This window comes from Eleginops maclovinus, chromosome 2, assembly GCF_036324505.1.
Source record: "Eleginops maclovinus isolate JMC-PN-2008 ecotype Puerto Natales chromosome 2, JC_Emac_rtc_rv5, whole genome shotgun sequence".
NCBI lineage: Eukaryota > Metazoa > Chordata > Actinopteri > Perciformes > Eleginopidae > Eleginops > Eleginops maclovinus.
The window spans coordinates 17,708,469-17,733,068 of record NC_086350.1 but is presented as its reverse complement, the minus strand read 5'-3'; the positions used below and the strand labels follow the sequence as shown (position 1 = coordinate 17,733,068).

At 41.7% G+C, this 24,600-nt stretch overlaps 1 protein-coding gene across 1 annotated transcript; it reads left to right on the top strand.

The window, feature by feature from the left end:
* Positions 1-1,553: 1,553 nt before the first annotated feature.
* On the top strand, positions 1,554-24,582 carry si:dkeyp-19e1.3 (USP6 N-terminal-like protein). The gene is made up of 14 exons (XM_063912764.1): positions 1,554-1,791; positions 12,000-12,073; positions 12,350-12,435; positions 12,624-12,663; positions 12,780-12,860; positions 13,185-13,292; positions 13,404-13,513; positions 16,003-16,051; positions 17,652-17,772; positions 18,264-18,358; positions 20,247-20,312; positions 20,478-20,577; positions 21,289-21,441; positions 21,534-24,582. Exons 2-14 carry the CDS (start codon positions 12,008-12,010, stop codon positions 22,862-22,864), a joined length of 2,406 nt encoding a protein of 801 aa, XP_063768834.1. The 5' UTR covers positions 1,554-1,791; positions 12,000-12,007; the 3' UTR covers positions 22,865-24,582.
* The last annotated feature ends 18 nt before the right edge of the window (positions 24,583-24,600 follow it).

Genomic DNA, 24,600 nt, shown 5'->3' with positions numbered 1-24,600 from the left:
ATAGGAATGGGTTTCTGGTTGATGTAATATCAGAAAAATCTTATAAACATCAAACAGTGGCACAAAACAGTCTTGCCAATTGATTAACACATCTATAAAACATCAAGGTACTTTTAATATATAGCATTATATTAAAGCAGTGTTCATATCAAATGTTGTGTACTCCTATTTATGATATTGACATAATCTTACCAATAAAATATCTTCTTGGTGTCTGGCAATGTTTTTTTACATTGTGTTTGAACCCTAAATGTAAGATGTAGATTTGTAACAATATTAATAATTACATTACATCAAAAATATACAACAATTCAGTTGGACGCATTTGTAATAACTTACTGTAATTGTGAGAACTTACATGTGCGCTATCTAATAAACATTCATGTGTTTTCTCTGATACTGCCATCAGAGTAGACTTCTTGCATCCTTCCCTTCTTTTCAAACCACTAGTGAGTTACACAGAGCGAGTCACAAGTACCACTGCCAACCAAAAATGACTCGATAATGCACAATAGCTGGAAATATTGCTTTGTGGACCTGAACCGGAATTCTCTCAGTAACCTGCAATTGTGGCCCATTGGCACCCGAGCTACTGAGTTGCTTGAAAGAAGTTTTTTTTTTTAATGTTTCTGTTTTACTGTGCCTTTGAGGACGGGAAACCTATACCCTTGGGACGTGAAATACGTTTTGTAACCACAGCCAACTCCCAGCACTGCTGTTCTCAGTCTTTCCATGAGAAGGAATGCATTCCACACAGGGGGGCACTGTTGCACATGAAGGGCAAACAAAGCAAAGGCCATGCTCAGCTTACAGAATTAGATTTGTATTGAAATGTACAGTATCCTGTAGCGATTAAGAGCAATAGCACTTAAAACAAAGCGTTGTTTCTGTTCTCTGTTACCCTAAAACCACTGCATCATTTGAATTCAATGGGATGTATCGCAGAGACCACTAGATGAAGATAGAACTCACAGTTGCACTGACCTCTCTGAGGCAATGGTTTCAGCTAAATATTATGAATGTATGCCCACATTAAAGACATTTGTGAGGAAGGTACTAAGTAAACCTTTTATTTCAAGAATGTTAAAAGCCAAACATATCTGGATCTAGATATCACACCAGGCAACGTCCCAGTCTCACATGTGTGTCTAGTGTTTGTCCAACAGAGGGCGCAGAGTCACTACAATTGTGAAAGTGTTCGATTAACCGTTTATTTTTCCTCACAACTACATATTTTAACGTTTAAAACTAGTAAGGTATTTACCAAGTGCACAAATAACATATTACGTGACAATGAGCATTGTAACGTAAGCTAACTTCATTCAACTAAAGATGAATCCTCGTGTTGGAGGAATTTATCAGCTAGCAAAACTGCAGGACATTCAAAATAGGGAGGAAAAGATGTAACTACCTCTTGTTAAAATGTTAGTACCGTATAATTACAAAAAACACAGTTAAATTGTCGTTTACCGTGTGTTATGTCAATACCTCTGTGTCAAACTTTCCTTCAGTGAGACTCTCCTCCCGCCTCTGCTCGTACGCGTGCGCGGTGCTGTCACTGTGTCCGCCGCGGAGAGACAGACAGCTGCAGACCGCCGCGGCATGTGGACCAGGGCTAGGGGGTGCGTCCGTTTGACCAGCATCGATTTCGAGTCGACAGTCGGGGACAAGCATTCAGCACAGTGGCAGTATTTAGGTGACACGGCCCCCTTGGACAGCGAAGGGTGAAATGAGAACAGTGGATATTGTTTGTAGGCACCGCGAAGTAGAAGAAGGGAAGTCACCCAAAAGGTAAGCAGCGAATACGGCTGTTAAGATAGCGTCTCCCTTAACTGTTTACTCCTCACTCACTTTACAATTATTGGCGCTGGAAATGCTCGTACGTGGGTGGCCATGAAATACATCTGGCCTGCGTATCTTTATCTGGTCCTTTTGTGTTTTTACAACTTGCCATGATTTGCATATCCACTAAACACCAGTTAAAGAAGCACTAATTGTATCGAATACTCAGGCGTATCCATACAGCTGTGGAGCGTTGGACTGTGCTCCCATGTGCACTTGATTGATAGAATATAAATGCAGGTTTATGGTGGTTTTGTTTCTGGGAACAGATACCTTTTACTGTAAGAGGAGATGGCTTGCTTAACATAACATATCTGTGGTAAGAACAGTGACCTAGCGCTTCTCTAGGGGAATTTCATATTTTTGGTCACTCTTCACGGGGTTTCCAGCTCTATAATGCCATGTAAACCCATGCTAGGAAGGCAAGACATATGTCTATGATGGGATCCCATTCCAACAAACAGTATCTGTTTACTGTTGAGTTATATTGGTATGGGGGGAATTCTCTTTGTTTTAATCTTGATATCCTTAAATTCCGCATTTTAATGCATAAAAACAGGTATGAATCAGGAAATATACGAGTGATCGAGATATAGACATGGTTCTTGTCATTGAAGAAGCAGGAATTTATCCTAAGCAGAACACGGATGCCCCAGCTACAGAAGTAGGCCAGTTACAGGTCTGTGTCATGCCATGCGTGGTCCCCTTCTGAAGGCTGACTGGAGTCTCACTGGTTCATGCAGTGGGGGAGGTTTCAGACAGTCTGAGTGAAAGATCTCCAGCAGGATTTAGCTCTCATCCTCTACCAGATGTCTGCTGGTCATTGTTGTAGGCTACTGTCACTGCCCCACTCATTGTGTTTTTGTTTTCAGTGTAGCAGATGTGCATGTTGCTAATGGCAAGTGCTTGTTATTTTTTAATTTTTTAAAAATCTATTTCCCACATTTAAATATGCCCTGTCATTCATTGGTGTGCATCATTGTTTGTGAAGGAAACAGATTAATATGTTGTGTGTTTGCAGTTGTATGCTTAAGGGTGCACATAATCTAATTATCTCCATGATGTGGTATTTTCACTTTGTTTTACATGCAATCAGTATACAAGCACAGTTACAGCATGGAGTGTTTATGTATCCTAGTTGCTATGTTATGCCTTTAGTGTTTCACATTGTGTGACACTATGCTTGTGGTTTAAAGAGGAAGCCCACACCGGAAGGGTGACAGCACCATTGGTGTACTTTTGTGTGATGAGAAGCATGTGAGGGCCCCCCTTCCACCAATCGCACAGCATGTTCTTGTTCATTGTGTCCCTTCCTTGGCTCTGTGTTCTGCATCAAATTGTTTGATTTCTTATCATCTTTTTACCTGTGAGGCCCATTTACAACTATAAGATTTGAACATTATATAAGATTGGATCCCATAAATTCTTATTTGACCCATATGTTTATAATATAATCTTCTAGATGTATCAGCCTCATCGCCAAATCAAAGACAAACCATAACTTTTTGCATGGCAGTGTAAGTCTTTCAACAAACTATTCCATTGGTAAAGTTTGACTTGGGTGCCAGATGAAGCTTTCTGTAGAAAAAGCTTTCAGGGACTTGAATGTACTCTTGAACAATGATCTGACTGCCCTCTTGAATACCAACAGGATATGAGCCACGTGTGAGGCAGAGCATGTCAGCCGTTATTTTGATGTTATGCCCGTGAATGGGCCTCAGTCAGCTGCCTTTTTTTAGTGCTCTCTGATTAAGAGTCTTATTCATTTTTCTACTGTAATCCATCCCCTATCTCACTGCACGAGGCATCAAAAAGCATTGACGTATCACTCTTTGGATGAGTGATGTGTTAACTGTATATGGTTAACAAAATCTATCAGAGCTAATTTAATGGTAATCTATGGTTCTCTTGTTACCTTCTTCAATCAGCAGCCTTGATTGTATTCTATTGTGATAATATTATTTCAGTGGAGAGGCATCAATGGCCTTTTTGTCTTCCTCAATGGCGGCTTTGTGATAGACATCAAAGACCCAATGCTGGGTGTCACAAATTGCACCAGAGAGGGAAGCCTTTAGCCAACCATAAAGAAGACAGAGAGGCTTCAGGCCTGCTGTGTGACTCATGAAATGATCAAAAATGTATTGGAAATACAGCCATATCCGTGCATTTCTTGTTCAGGGTCACAAGTTTCTGGAGCCTATCTTGGCACACACTGGGCGATAGTCAGGGCCACAACCTTGACAGGTTGTCACACTCACATTCACACATACACGCTATTTCCAGTTCAAAAACCTGCATGTTTGTGGACTGTGGGAGGAAACATCTGACACAAAGCTGCTGGATTTGAACCGATGACATTGCTCATGATATTTCTGACCAAATAACGGTCATAAATTTGACCATGGTAGAGTAATACTCACTGAAAACTGTGTCACATTACAGAAATACAATCATTAAGGCATAAAGGCAATGTTTTCGTTATATCACAAGCCAAAATCCTAAATAGTCTTGTTTCATTTCATGACACATTATAGTAGAATAATGTATGAATGCTTTATCTCTGTTTGTGTGTGGATATAAATAAGTATTGTTTCCATAAAGCTGTCTGTAATTGCCGTGCAGGCTATAGTGATTAGATGAATTACTGTTTACCCAATAAAAAGAAAATTTAGAACTGTGAAAACTTGGATAATTGATTTATTATTTAAGTAATTTAGCAAGAAAAAAATACCACAGAGTCAAATAAATAGGTGCAATCATACTTTGCTAAAAAACCATCATACTGCACCACCATCTGTTGGTCCATTTTATTTGCGCTGCCTCTGCCAGGAGCTAGAGAAAATTAAGCATGAGCCTAGTTTGTCTATAAATTAGCCAAATCTATTCCCCACACTATCGTTAGTAAAATTGAGGTCACAGAGCTGTTGAGATTGTAGATTGTCACTGCAAAAACAGGCGACACCACTGAGGAGATGAGTGATGGCTCTCTGGGATAATGGCAGAGATAGTTGTTTGTCTTTTGGCATTTGGCAAAGGCTAAATTGGGCTGACTTGGAATTTCCCCCTCTATTATTGTCTCTAGTTTGTGTCTTTTTGTTCGATGCCTCTTCAGATTTGTTTTTGCTCCAAATGCTTAACCTCCTTGCGGCGAAATTACAGTTCCAGGCTGTATGGCTGCTCCTCTTCTGTGTACCATAATCCTCGGTTTCAGAGCTTGTAAGACACAATTACAACATGAGAACTATGATAACCAAATCACCAGAGGAGTGTGCATCAGTGAACCTAGCATCATTTCTGCTTCGCTCTTGACTAGAGATCAGTTGCCTTTGGACCTTGGTTGAGATTTTTTCTTTGGGTAACACGTGTTCACCTTTTTGAATAATTGAATCAGGTTGGCATTGTAAAAAACTGTGCTGTGGCGCAGTGTTTGTAGTAGTAAGCTTTACAAACATTAGGGTTTATAGGTCTCATTTTGTCATGAGAGTATTGATCACGTGGGCATTTGCAGTAAGTACAGTAAAAAAAAATGACGTTGGTCACGTTTGTCATGATGATTCTGAAAAAGGATAGGTAATAGATATCATTTACTGTAGATCCCTTAACAATGTATTTTCCTTTTGAATTGCTTTATCATGTACTATGTAATGTTCAACTTCATATTCAAATATGACTTATCAGATATTTTAAAATGTTGTATTCCTAGGTTTAAATGTAATGGAACTGGAAAGTTTCCCTCTGGATTCACTGCTTGTATTATGTCATCCCTTTATGAGAATGTGGCTTTCTCAGCAGGGTCCTGTGGGTTTATGTTTATGAATTCTGTTCCCTTGACATTCCTGTCCTCCTCATTTCAACCCCCTGAAAAAGTGCTGCCACTCTGGGAAACAAGGCCTCTCTGGCTGGCCTGCAACTCCAACATCTACAACTTTGTGTGGTCATTGTTATATTTAGACACCCTCCTCCCCCTCCAGGTAACGGCCGATGCCGAAGCAAAGGCCAAGGATGGTTCTGTAATGGAGTGTGAGGCAATAGAGAGCTCCCCCTCCCTCAGACACAGACTTGTTATTTCCTTTAAGACAGGGAAACGTTGGGTAGTTCGGGTTGGTGAGTGTTGTTGGTGAATCTATGTGCTCGGCTTTGGAAAATTCAGAGCGACAGTGGTATTACAGAGCGGAGAAGGACAGAGAAGCCCCTTGGGAAAAACAAACTATTCTGAGCTTTTTTTCCCCAGTCCCTGTGCTCAAGATGTTTCGTCTTTGGGTCACACAGTCTCTGTGTCGCTGCTATTTTCTATGCATAAACACAAGCCCTAAAGCGTACAAAGGAATCGGAGGGAGACGCAGGAAAGAGAGGCTCAGACAGCAAATAAGACAAGGACTCTCTTGTTAAGGAGACTACGTGCCAGGAGTTTTCCCTCATTGGCCTAATTTGGTATCATTATCCTCTCTGTACCTAAGTGAATTCATTTCTACTTTAAAAGGTTTCAGTGGTTGCCTTAACCCAGTCCAGAGTAGATTAAGTTAGCACATTTTTTGTCATGCTTGTGCTGCGAGTCAATACCACTCTGTACAATTCCAGAGAGGAACCTCTTAGTGTAAGGGTGAACAATTGGCCATTGTCCTTGCATCGTCGCACCTGCAAAACACATGCCACCTCAGTCCCTGTTTCCCTCTTGTTCTCCTATTTTCTGCTTCTTTTTGAATGTGTATGTTTACACACACACACACACACACACACACACACACACACACACACACACACACACACACACACACACACACACACACACACACACACACACACACACACACACACACACACACACACACACACACACACATTGTATCTCACACCCATTTAAAAACTGGAGCTCTGAAGCCATCTGGGACTTCAGACTTCTTCATGTGGAAATTAGAGCCATGTGGTCGCTTGTTAGCCTCCTTCCTTTTTCTGAACTGGAATGATATGCTTGTTCTCCGCAATCACCACGGGCCTACAGCATTCAGCTAATGTAATGACAGGGATGATGACATGCAGTGCATTACAATTCATTCTTTGAAGTTTGTTTCCGTGAATTCTATTAGCCTAGTAATTACTGACATGATAAGCCGCCAGCGGAGTTGCAAAAGTAATACATTAATTGGGTGTTATGATATCTTCAGAAGCTCTTGTATACATCATAACATTGTCCAAGTGTTCAGAAACATGGATGTCATGTGATTTTTAAATACTGCATACAGGAAGAAGAGGAATCAATCTCACAAATGAGGCATGTAACAAGGCTTCTTGTTGGTTGTCTGTTAGAAAAGGAGTAACCCCTTGATGGAGGTGTTTAGATTGTTCAATGTTAGATATTCCATAAAATGTGAATACAACCACAAAAGTTTGAAGGATCTTCACCAAAAAAGAGATGATATTTTTGTAGTTTCCTTTGATATTTTGTGGGTAGTAATTTCATCTGAACGTATGCAGGAAAGTAATGCACACTGGTAATAAATGATACAGTTTTATGATAGGAGAGGCAGGGTATGGGAGTAGGCTCTGTGAGGTTACCCGGGTTGAATGAGTGCATGGCCGAGGCCCCGTCTGATCTCAGAGCCAGAGCGTCCCTTGGCTGACCACGCAGCATTTACGAAACATTCATTGGTGAAACGATCCAAACATCTGTCGTATTCTCCTACGTTAGGCCATCAGGGGTCTGGGGAGCGGGGTTTGAGTGCCAGCCGCAATTAAGAAGCTCTTTCAAAAAAATGTGATCAAATGTTAGAATTAGATAAATCTGACTCTTGGGGCCGCAAAGCCGTTTCTGTAAGTAGGATGAAACAGGATTTAATGCTGTCCTTCATCCTGTCAATATAAACTTCCCGCACCCGGATGCAGTTTTTAAGATATCTGCCCACTAATACACACATAGTTTACATACATACAGTAGATACACACCCCTTGCTATCAGTCCAGTGAGGCTCGCTGCACTCAGAGTTTCCACCTCCTACACTTTGACTGTTGCCAGACTCCTTGTAATCTCAGGCTGTCATTCTTATTTTGCTCTTGTTTAATCCTCGGCCTAAACTCTGCTGCTGAGATTAAGATTGATTGTACGCCAAAATAGACACGAATATGGATCAGGGAAATATAAAAGAAGAGATGGGACATTTCGGTGATAAATCAGCAAAAGGAGGTTTTGACTGCTGCTTCTCTGCTTGAAACTATGTTATTAGCTGGATGTGATTCGGAGAGATGAGCAAGCTGTTTGTGGTCACACCAGCACAGAGGGAATTTATATAGGCAGGCCAGATTTAGAGATCTATGTCATAACAGGAAATGATGTCATGCAGAGTCGAAATGTTGTATCCTGTATGCATGTAGATTAACAAAATGTAGACAAACAATAAAAGTTTATTTTCCAATGCATATTGAGTCATTTTAGCTATGCAAATCTGGCCTACAGTCTGCCCACTGTCTAAACTAGCCCACATACCAGTTTCTCACCCCCCTGTCCTCTCTTTACTTTAAATATTCCACTTGTAATCTACTTAAAAGCTGAAAATAATCTACATATGAATAAATCTCCTTTCTCTATATTTGTTCACACTCATGGGACGCACTCCCCTACTTACCCAGTGACCTTCTACTGATTAGTCACCCCTTTTCTCCAACTTGCATCTGTCTGGTCCCAACCACAACTAGCCACCCTTCGAGCCACCACTTTAAAGGAGCCACTTAAAGCACATTTCTTTGAACCCACAGCAAGATGGTATGCCTTTGACATATCGCCCACTGTGGAGGGCCTCAGCTGGGTTGGTGACTCACTAGCAAAATACCACCAGGGTCAACTCAAACTGACCACTTTTAGGTATTAATCATGTCTCTTTAGTGACTCCAAACACCAAGTCTGGATCATTTGAAGCTCTGTCAGTAAAAGGGTTTTCCTTAGCTGGAGTAAAACCCATTTTGTTGTCATAGTGTTTCTTTCAGTTCTCATTGAACCTGTTGTTGTAGGAGTGGCGGTCACTAGTTTCCTTTTCTTCCTGACCCCAACACAATACTATCAGCAGTCTGGAGACTCAACACAGGAAGTGAGCTGTTGAAACCTAAAGATGAAGCATAACCAGCTGCTTAAACCAACTTACCAAGTACACAGAGAATTGAAAATAGCTCACAATTACCCATGTGCAGCTTGAATGAAAAACATCCCAGTATTTCTTCACACTCACTTTAATGCCCTTCCTTAACGTTATGTTTAATGAGTCATGTGTCACTTGGAATATCTAAACCAGTCTCACAACCTAAAGCAGTCATATGTTGCCATGTCCAGATTTAGTCAAATGATTCATCTGTAAAAGGACAAATTGTAGAGACAATGTATAAAATATTTTATCTTATGGTTGTGTTAACACAGCCTTCATTATTAACTTAGCCTGGTATCCATTTGCAAAGTTCAGTGTTTAAAAGGTGACACTTCAACATTTTTATATCCCCTTTTCAGCATTTAAATTAAATAGGATTTCATCACAACTTTTCACATCTCTGGTCATTCTGATTGGAAATGTTTCTGTAGTTGAGACATCATGTTAGTACCTCACACCCGTTGGCAGGGCAACAACATACCGCATACGCCCGTCTCAGCTTCTTTAAGGCAAGGTTACAGTAATGCTAATGGCACCATCTCACAGACTGCTTACTCAGTGGGTTCAGAAAAATATGCTGATACCTGGAAAATCCTGGAATGGTTTGACCTGAGATGGACGAGAAAAGAGGAAATTTAAAAAAGGAAAGCACGGAACAGCAGAAGCCATTTGTTCAGTAGTGGGTTTCACTGCCCACCTGTTAGACAAGACTCAGCTGTTGTTTGGATAGAGGGCTAAATGCTGCTGGGGTTTTGGGGGTTCAGGTTTATATGATTAAAGGGTTTGGGACCTGATGATAAGACAGTTTTGATAAGGAAGATATGTAAAGAGAGAGAAATCACATTTGGGAATTTTGTACAAACTGTGTCTTGTAATTTGAGGCCCAGTGAACTTCCCCTTTAAATGTTGTCTGTGCCCACTGTTCTGGCCTGGAGAGGTAAATGATGACGAGTGAAATGTCCCATGGCACAAGGGTCTGTAGTGAAATGTTAAAGCGTGTTTGTGACGGGGGGCAGGTGCCTTCACACCTGTTGCTGCCCGGCATGACAGACACATACTGCCTGAGGCCTCAGCTGGCTTCGCATGTTGTCAAACGTCAGCGAAAGTACTCCTTTGGCCTGGCATTTGTTGCAATGGCCTCTCTCTTAGAGTTTTTATTATTGTTTGTGATCTTATCAAGCAAAATACTCTGAATTAATGCTCCTAAAGTGAGTCATTTTGGTTACAATTGATAATTGTGTTCTTTTAAAATGCTGTAACTCATCTTCCGAGTCTATGTCTTTTCAACCACCAACATTAAACGTTTTCTATGACAACATTTGTGGATGACGCTAAACAAAGGCTTTTTGGTCTACCTTGTTGCTTATAGTAAACACCAGATAGTAGGTGGTCCCGGCCCGTGTTTTGGGTCTGGTTTCTTTTATCTCCTATTATTCACTGTGCCTGCTAGGCATAACTGGAATATTCTTCAAATCCATACATCACTCTGATGCTGGTCTGGCAAACGAGAGGTGAGGCTGTTCTCTCTCAAGCAAATGATTCAGCCCTGACAACTGCTAAACAGCTGAGCGGCTGCCAGTGCTCATGAGCCCTGGGAAGAGGGGCAGACTAGGGTCAGTAAAAGTTGTTGTACTGTGAGAAAAAAGGGAGGGGGTGAGGCTCCAGCAGCATCAGAGTACTGGTTTTGACAGCAGCTCTGGCCTTAGTTGTCTCCTTCTCTGTTCCTGCTTTCTTGCTTCATGAGTGTGGGCACCAATGCAGCCGTGGGCTCACAGTTAGAGAGGCAAATGACTTCCGGCATCATGTACACACATATTATACAACATTAAGGTCCATGACTGTCCCTCTGTGTCATATACCACTCCAAATGTTTCTTAAATCTTGATCTCTACATGTATGGTAGCCATTCCAGTGTCTGTTGAATTCAAACACAGAGAAAAATGTTTTCAGCAGTTTATAGAATACAATAATCATTTTAAAAAATCATTTAACTCAATGACATACCTATAAATAATAAAACAAGAGATAATGCTGAAGTGGTCTCTCAATTTTTTCCGTGGCTGTATGCTATTTCCCTCTTTATATACTTTTTCCAGTGGTTAAAGGTTAAAAATGATTCTTGGTCACAGAAAAAGAAACCTGTCTGAGTCTGGAAATACACCGCTGGATTGTTTGTTGGTCCGACATTGAGGAGAGAAAAAGTTTGGAAGGATTCCTTGGAACCGTTTCACTGCACAGATTTTGCAGAGGTTAAGCGGTTCTGTCTTAACCGTTCTGATCCGCTCACAGTCTGACCTGAGCTGGCCTTATCAGACACATTAGTTGGATTTCAATTTGCCTTGATGAGCTGTGACTATGTGACTATAATTTTGAGTATACCGCTAATTTAACGTCACACTGAGAATCTTTGGCCTCAAAATATTGTCCAATCATGGCTGACTTCTGTTGAAGCTATGGGCACACCCACAGGAAGTTGCTGATGGCCTTCTCTCTTCACACACTCCTTATAGACTTCAGCATACTCCGTCTACTTTTGAAGAAACACTATTTGTACAATTTGTTCCTTTTGGGTTTTGGTGATGGATCAGTTTAGTAAAGTTTATAATAATGGTGAGAAGAATTTATAATCTTTTATTATCTATGATGGCTGTTCTGTGTTCCTTCCAGCTTAGCACGGTCCTGTTGTTGACCTGCACTCTGACCTCAACTTGAATGGGTCATATGTTATTTACATGTTAACAAACTTATCAATCTAGCTTGAAGCTATAGTCAGAAAATGTCCACCAAAAAAAGGTTTGACTACTGTTAACAGTCAAGTGTTACCATAAAGAAAAACACGTCCTTTTTTATACTTAGCAATAGATTAATGTATGCTATAATCTCCCCATGCCCTCTGAATATTCTACACCAACAACCAGCTGTAAATCACCATGCTACATTATATTGTAATAATGCAAATATTAGGCCACATTAATCAGTTATGCTAATGTTGTTGATTTTGAAAAGCAATTTGTGTCTGCTTTCTTCCAGCTGTTGACATGAAGAAAGACATAGACACATTGATAGCAGAGGAACGAGCTGAAATCATCTCTAAATATGACAAGGTACGTGTGTGAACAGGAAACCATCACCTCACTCTTTCAATACTCAGAACATCTATGATGAACACAAATAACAGAGTTGAGGTTTATGGCTCATATGTTAAAGTGAAGCATTAAGATCTGTTTAGTGTACATTTTTTCTAGACTAGCATATTCAATTCATGTGCTTTTTACATCCATATCACATTGTAGCCCACAAACGCATCACCAAAAGTCACTTTTTAAACTGTTTTTGCAAATACTTTCTAATAGGAGTTGTGGTATGTTTGATTGTTTCAGGGCAGGCAGGAGGGGGTCAACATTGACCCTTGGGAGGATGCTGACTACAGCATCTACAAGGTCACTGACCGCTTCGGCTTCCTGCAGTAAGTTACCTTAAAGCTCTGACAGGTTCCTTGTCGCAGTTTGAATTCTAGCAGAACACCTTCATTCGTGTCTAGATTCCCTCTTCTTCTTTTCTCTTCCCCATATTATGGTGTCTTATATTAGTGCTAAACTTAGATGATCCTCTGTGTGCCTATTACTTATACATGTTCTGCTTTTCCTACTCCAGTGAGGAGGAACTGCCAACACCCAGTGCGCTTGAAGAGAAGGTATTATCCACTTCTAACATGTGTAGAAAATCCAGATTTTGACTTTTCAATATATTAATCTGCATCCTTTGACACATTTAGTGGATTACATATATGTTTCTACATTCTCTCCTCAGCATAAGCAGCAGGAGATAGAGCGAGTGGAGAAATGGCTCAAAATGGTGAAGAAGTGGGACAAGTACAAGAACAGTGAAAAAGTGCGTTACTCAGTAGTGGTGGACAAACCCAACACGATGTCTGATTTTCGCCCTCTCTTCCCTTTTTTTCCTACTTCGAGGAATTGATGTATCTTTTAATAATCTGTTTTCCATTCCCCTTTTAGCCACAACTTCTTTTTTCTCTACAGTGTAGACAGTCAAAGCATAAGTGCCTCTGATGACTTCTTGTCATTTAATAGAGCTAACATCCCATAAAGCAGCATTTATAAGAGACCCTCTGCGTCTCTCTTCAAGTTGTTGTGGTGAAGACCATCTCTTTATGTTTAGAGAGACCCCATTCATGTCTGCCCACATGTGTTTCAGTTGATGAAGCGTGTGTATAAAGGCATCCCTCTGCAGCTGAGAGGCCAGGCCTGGGCCTTGCTTCTTGACATAGAGAAAGTCAAAGAAGAAAATGTTGGAAAATATGAGGTATGAATCTTAAAACGGATGACAGTTTCTCTTCAAATAGGATAGAATTAGAGGACAAATTCTGTTAGCCATCTAGCCTCTATTACATTTTCCTCTGTGTCTTTTCCCCAGAGAATGAAGTTGCAGGCTCGTAGCTTCTCCACTGAGATCAAACAGATCGACTTGGACGTCAACCGAACCTTCAGGAACCACATCATGTTCATGGACCGCTTTGGAGTCAAGTAAGTTCCTAGTTTGGCTCAGCAAAAATATGGGTCTGTGTCCTGCATTTTTTTAGTCACATCAGAAACCCTGAGTAACTTGTTACTGTCATAACAAATGTCTTCAAACTTTTTTTTTTCTTCTTATTTTCTTTGTCATCACATGTTCAGGTTTGCCCTTGCTAAGTAAGCAGAGTATGACCTGTGACTTGAGGCATCCCCTCACACGCACACACACACGCACACACACACACACACACACACACTCGGTCACAGCCACAGACACAAAAGCGAAGTCGTGGTTTCCTCCTCTCTGCGTTTTATTAGCCTTCCTGTCAATGTGCAAAGCCCCACAGGAAATGGCATTTATACAGAAATGTGCACCAACATCAAGTGCGCAGAATGTCAAAGCCAACATCTTTTAGAACGCAAAAGCATTTAAAAAAGAAAGATTGAACATTACTTAAATCAGCATCCGAACACAGTTGTGGAACAGCTGTGAGTTTGAACATCTGTACAGTTTGTCGGTGTAAACTCTGGCTGAGTGTTCCCCTCCTGCTCTTTGTAACGTGTTTCCCTCTCTAACTCAAAGCCATAGAATCCAAACAGACCAAAACACCGCTCCATCCTGCTTCGCTGCCCACTCCTTCCCTGCAGTTCAACAGCTGTCTCACTCGCACTGAGACACTGACAGCTATTTAAAGCTGCTTTTCCTGTCTCTGTCTATAAGACATGTATTTACTATGGAGGCCTGGAGGGGAGACATCCTCTCTCTTCTGCATTTCTATTTGTTAATGCCTCTTCTCCATGCGGATACACATTCATACACACAACAGCAACCTTGTGTTCTCTGTGTGAAACAGTAGAGACTCCAGATGTAATCAGCCGAGCAGCACGCTACCCTGTGGACATAGAACTGCATGTTTTGTAGAGCTGCGACAATTAGTCAATTTATCGAGAAAAATAATCACCCACTATTCTGATTTTCGTTAAGAGATGTTTCATGCAAAGATGGCAGAAAAATTCTAAAAATTCAGCAGAATATCTTTGTTTTCTAAAGACAAACAAGACTTTACTGGAACTGGGATGGAGTTTTTGACACTTTTCTGACATTTTATTGATCAAATGATTTGAACAATGAATCTAGAAGATAATCTGCTGATTTGATATTGGAAGTAGGGCTGCACAATTAATGGAATTTTAATCACGATCACGATTTTGGCTTCCCACGATCAAAATCGCGTGATCGAGCGATATTTTAAATGTGTCCTTCGGTTCATAGAACGCTCAGTATCAACGTTTTTTTCCAAAGCCAATCTAGCGCTTCTAGCGAGTGATGGAGAAAACAAACCTCGTATACAATACAATACACAATACTGGGTTTTCGTTTTAAAACGGAGGCTTTTGGAAACGCTGCTGGCCCCGGGGCTGCTGATTAGTGTGGACAGGCAGAAACGCAGACTTTTGGAAACGCTAACGTAGGCACCCATGAGCGCTTTCTGATTGGGTCTTATCGATCACAAGTATCCTTCTCTGATTCTTCACACTCCTACCATGTGACCCTTCCTTACCCGGAAAAATTCAAATCAGCTGGGTATCGGGTCAGATCAGCTGGGTATCGGGTCGGATCAGCCTTGACTACCAGTGGTAAACATGGATAACGAAGTAAAAGCACTGTTTACCTTGTTGTCTGTGGTAGCAGTTGTTGTGCAGGTAAATTCTGCATTTTATAATGCTGCAACTGCAACCGGCACGCACATGCCCAGTATGCGTGAATGGTCACGTTTTCGTTTTAAAACTCCGGATTAAAACGAAAACGCAGTAGTGTGGACGAGATATAGACCCATTTTATTTTGATGCACAAATGTGTACATTAGCAGGAATGTAGCACCTGGATGTGAAAGCAGTAATAATGAGCCTATGTGTCAATAAAAAATGTTTTGGTTCAAATTTAACAAATAATCGTGATAATTAATCGTGATCTCAATATTGATTAAAATAATCGTGATTATCATTTTGGCCATAATCGTGCAGCCCTAATTGGAAGTAATCAATAGTTGCAGCCTTGGCACTTTGATATAAGTTCTTTGATGGAAATTATTTAACCATATATTCGGCAAAATGTGGTTCATTTTGACACTGCAGCACAAATAGATCTCAGAACGACCTTTCATAAACACCCTTCATTAATACCTAAAAGCAAAGCTCAGGTGTACTTCCACTGGGTAGAGGGTCAGCACACACACAGACACGCACACAGATTTATGCAACAGTAGTATGGTAAAATAGTGAGCCTCAACAGAAATATTCGCAGCTGTTTAAAGTCTGTCCGTGTTGATGGATGGAGTTAATTTGAGGATAAGGCGGTTGAGAAATCATCAGCTATGAGGCCTCTGGGAGTTTTCATGGAATGAAATCTAATTTACTCAAAACATTATTTCAGCTTGCTCGATTGTTGCTAAGGAACCACATCCTAATTTAAACTTGTGGTTTCTCTGTTCCTTCTCTAGGCAGCAGGCCCTGTTTCACGTACTAGCAGCCTACTCTGTCTACAACACGGTAAGTGTGTTTGTGTGTATATGTGTGCATTCAAAGGTGTGCGTTACATTATACGGAGGAGTCTTTTGTACACGGGTTGCGCAGCACGTCAGTGGAGCAACAGTGTGCTGGTTTCCATACAGCGAAGAGCAGTCCAAGCACTCTAAGTCCATCTGTTCTGTTGTTTAGAGCCCAGGGTGAGATTTCTTATTTATGAGTGTGGTGCTGCCTGATGTTCAGCAACACAGTGTGACTGTCAGACCACCAGCGAACCCATAGTGAGCATTTACATCATTAAACCCAGTTCCTCTTTTATTATGTGTTGTTTAACGCTTAAGGAAACAAAAAATAAACGCTTTCCTTGATTTAAGATACTTCGTCAACAAAAAATGCCACGTTTGTTTTCCACCAAGTACTTATTTCTCATAACCAGGCAATTTCATCCTTTGTTTTAAGATTTAATACAACAATTATTTCTATTCTTAACAGTCTTTTGCTTTATAATATTGCATTTAAAATGCAGATGCTGAGGTTAGACGTAATGATGATTATGTCCCCCTTTTACTTTCTGACTTTCATAACTAAGTAGGAATGTTCTGTGTCAACAAGTCTTTACTAAAATACAGAATATGCATCTATCTGTATCTCAACATACGCTTGTGGATTAATCTGTATATATTAATTTGCGTGTAAGCACAGATTGCGTCTGTTTGGTATTACCATTCAAAGACAGTACATCACATCTCCCCCCACACGAACAGTCATAGTCAGTTTTTTCTGATTCAGCTCTGGAGTCTGTCACTGTGCAGTAGAGGTGAGCCAGAGGAAATGAGCATGTGCTGTTCTCTTTTTCCCTCTTCACACACTGCTCAGAAGAATCTGGGTCAGTGGGAGAGAGTGAGCGAGAGAAAAGGGGAGGGAGGGGGGGAGTGTGTTTGCCCTTTTGCCTATGTGATGATAGTGAAGAATGTGGAGAATGTGTCGTTAAACCTCAACGTAACCCTGATTATATTTACTGTATTTCCTTGAGAGGATACTCCGGAGTCCATCTCCGGCTGCACGATCAATCTGCCTTAATATGGACAAATACCAAATGTGTGTCTGGTTTATCTGAGCTTGCCAAGGGTGATGTTTAGCATAAATCAGTGGATCATTGTGGGGTCAAATTGGCAGCAAGCCCAGTTAAGGACACGCCATTACTCAGAATGTATATCTAGCTACAGTAAATATTTGAACAATCTTCGGTAAAGGGTTTATAATGTAGATGCAGCATCTAATGTTTTACCACACAGCCACAGTCTGACCGCATGTGTGTGTGTGTGTGTGTGTGTGTGTGTGTGTGTGTGTGTGTGTGTGTGTGTGTGTGTGTGTGTGTGTGTGTGTGTGTGTGTGTGTGTGTGTGTGTGTGTGTGTGTGTGTGTGTGTGTGTGTGTGTGTGTGTGTGTGTGTGTGTGTGTGTGTGTGTGTGTGTGTGTGTGTGTGTGTGTGTGTGTGTGTGTGTGTGTGTGTGTGTGTGTGTGTGTGTGTGTGTGTGTGTGTGTGTGTGTGTGTGTGCTCTATTAAATTATGAATTGGCCCATTCTGTTTAACTGAACCTGTCTCTGCTGTGTTCACCCCCCAGGAAGTGAGCTACTGCCAGGGGATGAGTCAGATAGCTGCCATCTTGCTCATGTACCTGAATGAGGAAGAAGCCTTCTGGGCTCTGTCGCAGCTCCTCACCAACAGCAAGCATGCCATGCACGGTGAGACAGAGGGAGGGAAGAGCGGATTAATGTTGCGACATATCAACTGTCATAACACCTAGTGATAAGGACAAAAGTGTGTGTCAGTTTTGAAAAAGTAACTCAATCCATACTCAATGTATTGTAAACGGTCTCTTATAAAGGAGTGGAAGATTTAGAGGTTTAGGAGCCAAAAAAAAGTTTCCCATTTCTATAAGCCTCTCAATTTCTTTATTTATTCTAGGTATGATTTTTTAAACTCTCCACACATGTTCATGTTATGTTGCTACAATATTAGCCTCATAGGAATAGTATACCGTATTTCTTTAAACCAAAGCTTTAATGCAAGTCAAATAAAATCAACAACATTTTCCGAATAATCAAAGGACCTAAATACTATCGTCATGTTTTCTCAGTGCCCTTGAATTACTTTTTCGCTTTTAAATATTAACTATCTACTATTTACTTGCACCCTTATGGCCTACTGATTTGTGTTTTTCTCACCATGCTAGGGTTTTTTATCCCGGGATTTCCTAAGCTGCACCGTTTCCAGGCCCACCATGAGCTGATCCTCTCCAAAATGCTCCCGAAGCTGAAGAAACACCTGGTAAGTAAAAAGTAAAAAATATGACTGTTGCTTTCTGACAATGCAGGTGAAACAATAGAGATAAGAAGGTCTGCGGTCGATTAGTATGGTTAATTTCTCATTATCTGATGAGTTTATGTTGCAAAAGGCCACATGTTAGGACTGTTGGTGCAAGAGTCATTTTGAAAGTTAGATTTACAGTGGTATGCAAAAGTTTGGGCACCCCTTAGGAAAACCACTGCATCAGTTTGTCACTTGCTGAGCTTTTGAAGCAGCAACTTCATTTTAACATATGTTATACCTTATGGTAACAGAAACATCTCAGTAGTGAAAATAACTTTTATTGGTCAAACAGAAACATGTTTATGTGCATTCAAACAAAAATAGGCATGTGCATAAATTTGGGCACCCCTAAGAAATAATTCCATTAATATTTAGTATTGCCTCCTTTTGCTGCAATAACGGCCTGTAGACGCCTCCTGTAGCCACAGACAAGTCCCTTAAGCCTGGCAGGTGGTATTTTGGCCCATTCTTCCACACAAAACGTCTCCAGTTCAGTCAGGTTTCTTGGCCTCCGTGCATGGACAGCCTTCTTCAAATAAATCCATACATTTTCAATGATGTTAAGGTCTGGGGACTGGGATGGCCATTCCAGAACATTGTACCTGTGCTTCTGCATGAATTCCTTGGTGGATTTTGATCGGTGCTTAGGATCATTGTCCTGCTGAAAAATCCAACCCCGGCGTAGCTTCAACTTTGTGACTGACTCTAGAACATTCTTGTCAAGAATCTCCTGGTACTGTAAGGAATTCATGTGGCCCTCAACTTTAACAAGTTTTCCAGTACCTGTGCTAGCCACACAGCCCCATAACATGATAGATCCTCCACCAAATTTTACAGTGGGCAACAAGTTCTTTTCATTGAATGCAGTGTGTTTTTTTCGCCATGCATACCTGTTCATGTTATGACCAAATAACTCAATCTTGGTCTCATCTGACCACAGTATTTTGTTCCAAAATGCTTCTGGCTTGTCCAGATGTGCTTTTGCATACCTCATGCGACTCTTCTTGTGATTAACACTCAGGAAAGGCTTTTTGCACATCACCCTTCCAATGAGCTCTTCCTGGTGCAAAGTACGCTGGATTGTGGAACGGTGAACAACTACACCATCAGCAGCCAGATGTTGTTGTAGTTCTCTGGAGGTGGTCTGTGGCTTCTCTGTGACCATTTTCACCATCCTTCGCCTGTGCCTTTCCCCTATTTTTGTCGGCCTACCACATCTTTCCTTCACACGGACTGTTCCTGTGGCCTTCCATTTCACAACTACGTTTCTGACTGTGGAGACAGACAGTTTAAACCTGTCAGATAATTTTTTGTACCCTTCTCCTAATTTATAATGTTGGATTATCTTAGCTTTCAGGTCAGTGGAGAGTTGTTTTGAGGTCCCCATCTTGCCACTCCCTAAGAAAGAACCTAGGCCAGGCACAGCCAGCTATTACCTATGTTAAATAGCCTTTTTCATGATTGGTTCCACCTGTCTTTGTAATTGAAGGTCTAATGAGCTAATCAAAGCAATTTTGTGCAGCAACCTGTCAGCTATAAATCCGTACAGGTGTTGAAATGAATGCTATTTATAAGGGTGCCCAAACTTTTGCACATCCCATTTTTTGCATTTTATTTTATTATAATAAAACTATGTAATGCTACCCTAAGAATTTTGGTCTGGAAAACACTAAAACGTCTACATCTTTGTAGGAAAACAAATGTTGTTGCTGTGATCTTCTATTATAAAGGAAAAGCAAATTGTCATGAAATCTCAGAGGGGTGCCCAAACTTTTGCATACCACTGTATTACTGAACAGTTTATGAGGCGTGAGCTCCCATATTCCTCATTAATTCTCCCAAACAGGACAAGGAGCAGATGACAACAGGGATTTACACCACCAAATGGTTTCTGCAGTGCTTCATTGACAGAGTGAGTATTTGACACAAATACCCCTTAAATGCTCTTCCCTGTTTGTACCTAGTACCAGACATTCTCTGCATTTTAAATCATAAATCAGAACGTCATAGCGCATTCCATCTGTGTGTTTTTTATGTATTATTTTTTTAATCCGCTGCTGCGTGTCTTACATAACAGACCCCGTTCACCCTCACCCTGCGTTTATGGGATATCTACATAATGGAGGGAGAGAAGACGCTGAGCGCCATGGGTTACACAACCCTCAAGTTACACAAGAGTAAGTAAGAAGAAAATAACAATATCTCCCGTGCAGCGCTGAACGCATCAAACCAGCTTTATGCCCAGATACAGCCCCAGCTGCTGTTGCTATACCAATGAGTTTAGCGTCGCACGCTGCCTCGCGCTTGGCTGCCTCCTAACTGGATGGCTTACATAATGCAAGTGGCCGGTTGCTGAGGAGAAGAAGGGAAAGCTGACTTTTCATTGGACGCCTGCACAAGCTCAGCCTCAGCACAGTCGAACTCTTGCAAAGCAGCTCTTTTGATGGACCACTTCTTTACTCTGTCTTCAAGTTAGGCCTGGGTTAAAGCATTGCAGGATTTCTGCGCATGGTTTATTTCACAGAGGCTGACTAGTTACCTCACTGATTAGCCAGGCAAGTCGATTTATATAGCGAATATCAATAACCAGGCAATTTAAAGTGCTTCACAAGAAAATATTAAAAGCATTTAGACAGGGCGAGTAATTTAAAAGAAAAACGCAATGAAATGACATTTATAAAAGTTTAAGAAGTCTTAGAAAAGCCAAGAGAAGACAAAATAATACAAGCTGAAATAGACTGAGACAGGTATAAAATACAAGAATAACAAGCGACAGTGTTAGATATGAATGGTTCTTCTTTTAGTTATAAAAGGCAGCCAAAAAATAAAAGGGTCACCTTTTTACGAGTTGTTTTCTGACTGTATTGTGTGTCTGTGTGACCAATCAGAGCGCCTGCAGAAGCTTCCGATGGAGGACCTGAGGGAGTTTATCCAGGAGCAGCTGGAGGTTTCCTTCTTCCTGCCTGATGATGTTGTGATTGAACAGCTCCAGGCTTCTATGTCTGAACTTCGCAGTAAAAAGCTGGACCAACCTCCTCCAGGTGCAGTTTGTATTCTTATTCCCTCTCAGTGCTACACTTTGTCTAAAACATCCTAAGGTTTGTTTATTTATGTTTTTTATTTTTTATTTAAGCCAAATCAGAGGAGCTGCCAAAGAAACCTCTGGGTCAAGAGAGACCGGTCGTCCTCCTGCCTCTACAGCCTGACTCTCCTCTGGAGGTCAAAATAAATCTGCAACCTCAGACCCCCCCAACCAAAGAGGCCCAGCAGATTGACAGCATCACCCGCCAGCAGACCCCGTCTCCTGCAGACTTGACGACAACTCCTCTGCCTTCACCTGACCCTGTTGTAGTCCACACACAACGAACGCCTTCTCCGATAAGGCCTTGCCGGAAACCTCCGCTACCTCCAAAAGCAGACAAACACTGTGCTGAGGTTGAGCCGGACACGCTTCCGGGGGTAAGACAGACCAAACATGTTGGAAATGTTCAGAGCCAGCCTGGAGACTCCCGGACCCAGGAGGAGCCTGTGGACTGGCCTCCACCCTATGAGCCCCCTGCTTTTGAAGCTGTGCAGACTGGTGATGAGATCCTGGACCTCCCAGACCTGCCACCTCCACCTTTCTTCTACACCGAGCAGAATGATGGTGGATCTCCCTGCCCGGCTGTTGCAGAGACTGCAAGGCGCTGCCCTTCCCCCCGCTCACCACTGGTCACTCAGACGAAGCCAAAACCATGCCCGAAGCCACCCACCTCTCTTGACCTCACACAGAGAAAACCCCCTCCCTCGAAGCCTTCCACTACCCGTGCCTTCACCACATCCTCCACTTCCTCTCCCAGACCTCCCCCAAAGCCAACCAAGTTCCCTGTCTCTCTCTACGTCCCGGTGCCAGCAGGGGACCGGCGCCCCTCCAACACCTCCCAGTACGACAACCTTTCTGAGGCCGACGAGGACGACCGCTACCTGGAGAGGCTGCTGGGCTCAACACCTGAGGAAGGTCAAGGCATTCCCCCCCACACCACAAACAGAGACTATGACCCCACTCTCTACTCTCCACCTCCTGCGTTCATCCCTCCCTCACCTTCTCTTGTTCCTCCCCCGCTGTGCGCCCTCCCCAGTTTGCCTCAGGAGCCAGAGTACGAAGGGGAGGACAGCTGGGTGCAGGACTCCATCATCCCCCCTCCCCCTGCTAGTTTTGCTGACCGGCTCACTCCCTTCCAGTGTGGCGCTGCCAGCTGCTCAGACACACACAGAGCCGCCTCACCCAGTTACTCTAAGCCTTTCTCTCGGGGCCCCAGGGACCATTCTGCTTTTCCAGCACCACTGTTGTACACAGGGTCCCCACCAGGCCACTCCAGAGCCTCAGGACAGTCTGCCGTAGGGGGGGACCTGGTCCGATCCAGCCCAGACTTTTGCAGGATGCCTCCAGGTGGACAGCAACTGCCCAAATCAGTGACCTTTTGAAGTCTCCTTTAAGTGTTTCTGATGCATGCTGATAGGATTCAGACTGTCTGTCAATGCTTGATTTGTTTTTAAAGCGGTTAAAAGGCCAGTAACTATTGAGTGTGTCAAAGATTTGTGTGTGTTTGTGTGAAAGGACTTTTTTTTCATCGATTTGTACAGATTTATGTAATACTGTCACCTTTTTTTGTAAGGGCAGGTAACTTTTGCTGAGTTTCAAACCTCTATTTAAAACTGCTGTCCATGTTACTGTTTGCTGCACAAAAAGCGACTGTTTTCTCGCCTGCTCTTGCCAGTGTGTGAGACCAGATTCAGTCTTCAATTTGATGGGTGATTATAAAAAATGTACGCAGATATAAGGGGATCTACTGTTATACCAGCTTTGAAATACCACCGGTGCTTCATCTGCAGTTAGTTTCATTTTGTTCCAACATAAGTGTCTTAACCTGACTGCAGAGCAACTCTAACACAAGGGCTTCTGAGGCTGCAGAGTAATGTCATCTTTGCTGAAGCACCCAAATCCTATACATTTTTACTGCATTGTTTGGTCAACTGTGAGCAGGCTCACAACTGTAATGAGTAATTGTAAATACCAGTTTCTTTACAGTTGCTTCGATACTTGATAAAAAAGGACTTCTTACATCAAAGATAAAGTTGTAACCACCAGCAACAGGGAAGACAAGGTGCAATATGTCACTGGTGTAAATACAGAAGCTAGTTTCATTCTCAAGAAAACTGATTGGGTCTTTTTTTTCCCTACACATGATGCAGTGGCTTCTCTGCTGCTTTTTTTATTTTAAAATAGTAGGATGACCAATTTAAAGAAGTGGTTTCAGTGCTATATCTCTCCGTCTGATTTCACAGCAACAATGTACTGTTTCATGTGATTATACATGCAAAGCTAAAGAAGAGGGAAATATGAGACTTAACGGGAGGATGTTATGAATGCATCATTATCAGCACAAACAGTAAAAATCCATGTCACAATATTTATTAAGAGTAGCTCCATCTAGTGGTCGGAAGTGTTACAGTAACTGGCTTTACAATGAAGTCCTTGCAAGTGATGAGAGACTTAAAATTAATTCTGATAATGACATAGTGCTACCTAAAGGCTTATTTATGAATGTGCACATGGTAAGGTAGATTTAAGAACAAAAGGACAGAGACCATTTTACACTGTTCTATTCTGCCAAGGGCCAGGGAAAGAAGCACATGATTCAAAGCTGATTTCATTCAGTTGCACAGCCATATTTTAGAGCCATATTTGTAGAAACTGTGCTGTCAATTTGTTTTCTACGGAAAAAGTTATTGAGGAATGGAAGTTGAGCCATATCATACTTTACAAGGACCTAATATTCAAAATGTTTATATAGTTTCATGCAGTTATATATTATATTCTATGTCGTCTGTTGTGTTTTTTTGCACTGACCTTTACCAAGAGGTGTAGTAATTCTCTGTAAGTATTGCGATGATTTATAATGGAGTTCCAGGTTACTGCTAAACAATAATTTCCATCTTGTGCTGTTACCACATGTTTTACAGTTTGTTCATTAGCTTTGGTCTCACTTCTACGTTTCTCAGTCATGTCACCTGACCACCGTTTGCAACATCACTGCTACTTTTATAGACCTGGTTAACATCAGTGATGGCAAGGGCTCAGACCAAAGCTTATGTACATTTATGCAACTTCTTATTTGAGTTTTATAAAGAGATAAACCTTAGTTGTCTGTCGGTCTTCT